The following is a 3,237-nucleotide window of genomic DNA, read 5'->3' on the forward strand; positions in this document are numbered from 1 at the left end:
CTTTTTTTTTTAACATATCCAAAAAATTTTATTATTTTACATTAACATTGTGGCAGTTAAACAAAATAATCAAGTTGTCTCATGGACTGGAAGGTGACTTATTAATTCCCTCTCATTTCCAAACCTCATCAAGCAGTCACTACTTTTATGAGGTAAGTCAGCTGAATGCTTGAAATCCAGATGAATTTTAAGATCTTCAGTTTGTCCTGTTGAATATTCACAGTATTGACATAAATAAATCCCTTCAGATAAATGTGAATTTAAATGTTTGCAATATTCTAGCAGACTTGAAAAGCCTTTCCCACAGTCATCACAAACATGAGGAAAAATTTTAGTATGTTCAATAGCAACATGCCTGTTAACATTTGTATGAAGTCTACTCCGAAAACCACATACTTGACACACAAAGAAGTTCTTACATTTGTCAAAGGTAATTTTGCTTAACGGGCTGTACTGTCCATGTGCTCCATTGTTATACTTATCACTTAATTCAATTAATTTACATGCATGTTCATTTACCACATGGCTATGCAAGTCTTCCGGATCATTCGTTTCATGTTCACAAAACTGACACAAGTACTGTTCGTCACAGCTGTGCTCCTGGAAACGTAGGTAGAGTTCACTGCTTGATGCGAACTGTACATCGCACTGCTCACACCGGTAGAGGTGGTCACTGAAATGGGTGTCTGCAATGTGCTGGCTGAGGTTCTCAAAAATTACCGTTTTATAATCACAGTATTTACAAATGTAGGGATCCTCTTCATGCAGTTTGGCATGTTCGATCAAAAGCATGTTAGTAGAAACACTCTCCTTGCATACTCGACACACGTTTGAATCAGTACGCTTATGCTTCAGGATCATATGCTGCTTTAAATCAGAAAAATATTTGCTGTTGAAGTCACAAAGTTCACACTCACAGAGGCCACTGCTATTAGCTGCCAGTAAAGGCCATCTCTGTTGGGCAGTCACATTCAAAGCCTGGCTCTTATCTAGAATTTTGCAAAGTTTAGCTGGTGGCTCTTCATCAGTTTGGTCTTGGAGACTCTCCGAGGAATTGTTTTCGGTCTCTAGATCATAATCTTCAGAAATTGCATGCACTTCTGCAGCCATTGGAACATCGTCAGCAGTGTGAACTCCTATAGGACTCTCCTCTCCAGCTTGTTGGTTGACTGACTCAGGTGAGTCACACTCTTCATCACAAGTTTCAATATCAGCAGATTTTTCTGTAGAAAAGGCAGTGTGGTCTAGAATTCTAAGTACAGGGCTGGGAACCAGGTAGTTCTGTGTCTACTTCTGGCCTTGATCCCATCTGTAAATTCTGGCAAGTCATTTGATCAGAATCATCATCATCAGAATCATCATCTCTCTGCAATGAGATGAGCCGCTTCAAACTACTCGCGTCCCTAGGTTGTACTGAAAAAAGAAAAAAAAAAAAAACCCAGAAGGGGCGTCGGAGCCCCGCGAGGAGGGGCCCAGGGCACCGGCCGGGGCCAGCCGGGCACCCGCGGTCCCGAGCCCAGGCGCCGCGGGCCGCCGAGGGGCGGCCGGGCAGGAGCCGCCGGCCACGCGCCGGGCCCACGGGCCGCCTAGGCGACCCCAAAGGAGCCAGCGCCGCCATCCCGCCCGAAAACGGAGGCAGGGGTTCATTTTAAAGGAGGCCGTCGGGCCTGCCCTGGCCTCTCCCGCGGGAGGCTGCGCCCGCGCACTCCCTGCGACCGCGGGGCCCGCCCGCCCGCCCAGGCGCCGCTCCCGGCGCCCCCGGGCCTCCGCGCCTCTCGCCCTGCCCGCCAGGCCCCAGGCCCAGCTCGCCGGCCGCGCTCCCAACCGGAGCCTTTCGAACATTCCTAACGGGCCCTGGCCCTGGGTGAGACAGGACTGGGGTCGATCGGTGCCACCCTGCTGGAGAGCCACTGGAGGAAGTTCCCCAGCCTTGAGTGCGAGGGAGACACTATTATATAGGCTTTGGGGAAAAAAATGAATATATAGGCTTTTGTTTAAGAGAGGTAGGACTTCTCCCTTAGAGTGTGGAGGCCCAGTGCAAATTCTGGACAAGGGAAAGACCTGGTCACAGGGGAACTGGGTTCATAAAGGTCCCTTTGACCTCAGGCTGAGAGGCAGATTACAAGAGGTAGAGTCTGAACAATACAAGGCAGATCTCTCCCTCCCTCCCTTCCTCCCTCCCTCCCTCCCTTCCTTCCTTCCCATCTATTTTTACCAACACACAATTAGCAAGTTAATTGTTCCCTGCTTTTCTTGGGCCATTCACTTAGGTATTTCAAAGAATGGAACATTTTCCCCATGAATTTCCATGCTTCCTGGAAAACTGCTTTTCTGAAGTGGTTCTTTTTTTTATTTTTATTTTTTTTTAATTTTTATTTATTTATGATAGGCACACAGTGAGAGAGAGAGAGAGAGGCAGAGACACAGGCAGAGGGAGAAGCAGGCTCCATGCACCGGGAGCCCGACGTGGGATTCGATCCCGGGTCTCCAGGATCGCGCCCTGGGCCAAAGGCAGGCGCCAAACCGCTGCGCCACCCAGGGATCCCAGTGTGGTACTCAAGGAACTGGTTCTGAGAGATGGGGACTGGTTCTTTTCCTTGCTTTGCTCTTGTCCATCAGCTTTCTGGAATGATGAGAACTGTCCGAGTAAACCTTAGCACTGGGCCACCATGCTATGGTTAGAGCTGTTGCCTGATGTAAGAGGCCCCAGGCTTTCAGTTCCCCTTTGGGGAAAAATTATTTTACTGAAAATCACTCACTGCCCCCAACATGTTTAGCCAAGATGTTCTCATTTTCTCGGAGCCAGAATAAACTGGCAGGGTGCTAGAGTCAATGCCGGCTGGGACCCACGTGTGCTTCCGCTGGCCGAGGAGTGATAGACGAGGCAACAGCGTCCTTCGACTCAGACTTTCTCCCGGCCTGATTTATTGCTCCCGTCTCTTGCTCTGGCTTTTTGCTAAGATTTCCTTCCAAAATCTTCACTGCGGATCCAGGATTGTCCATGTGGGTTTTTGCTTTGCCACTGTTGACGGAGAGCTTTGGGTGAATGCCCTGGCACCACCCACTCCTGCCCTATCTGCAGGAATCATCTTTAATCTGTCAAAACCCAGATCTGTTCACAGGCTGTGAAGGGTGGCTCCTGTCCAAAGCCACTTCCACCCCTTCCCCTGTTCCTGCCACATGGTGGCTGAGCAAATGGCTTCAGAGGCTCGAGGCTAGCCCAGTCTCTTTGAATCC

The 3,237-nt window shown here is 49.2% G+C and overlaps 1 protein-coding gene across 1 annotated transcript; it reads right to left on the reverse strand.

Moving 5' to 3' along the window:
• Positions 1 to 69: 69 nt before the first annotated feature.
• On the reverse strand, positions 70 to 3,003 carry LOC129514795 (zinc finger protein 639-like). The gene is given in 5 exon segments (XM_055333502.1): positions 70 to 1,286; positions 1,289 to 1,333; positions 1,336 to 1,413; positions 1,482 to 1,929; positions 2,851 to 3,003. Coding segments are annotated over 5 exon segments (1,941 nt in total).
• Between the last annotated feature and the right edge of the window lie 234 nt (positions 3,004 to 3,237).

This window comes from Nyctereutes procyonoides, unplaced genomic scaffold, assembly GCF_905146905.1.
Source record: "Nyctereutes procyonoides isolate TBG_1078 unplaced genomic scaffold, NYPRO_anot_genome, whole genome shotgun sequence".
Lineage (NCBI taxonomy): Eukaryota > Metazoa > Chordata > Mammalia > Carnivora > Canidae > Nyctereutes > Nyctereutes procyonoides.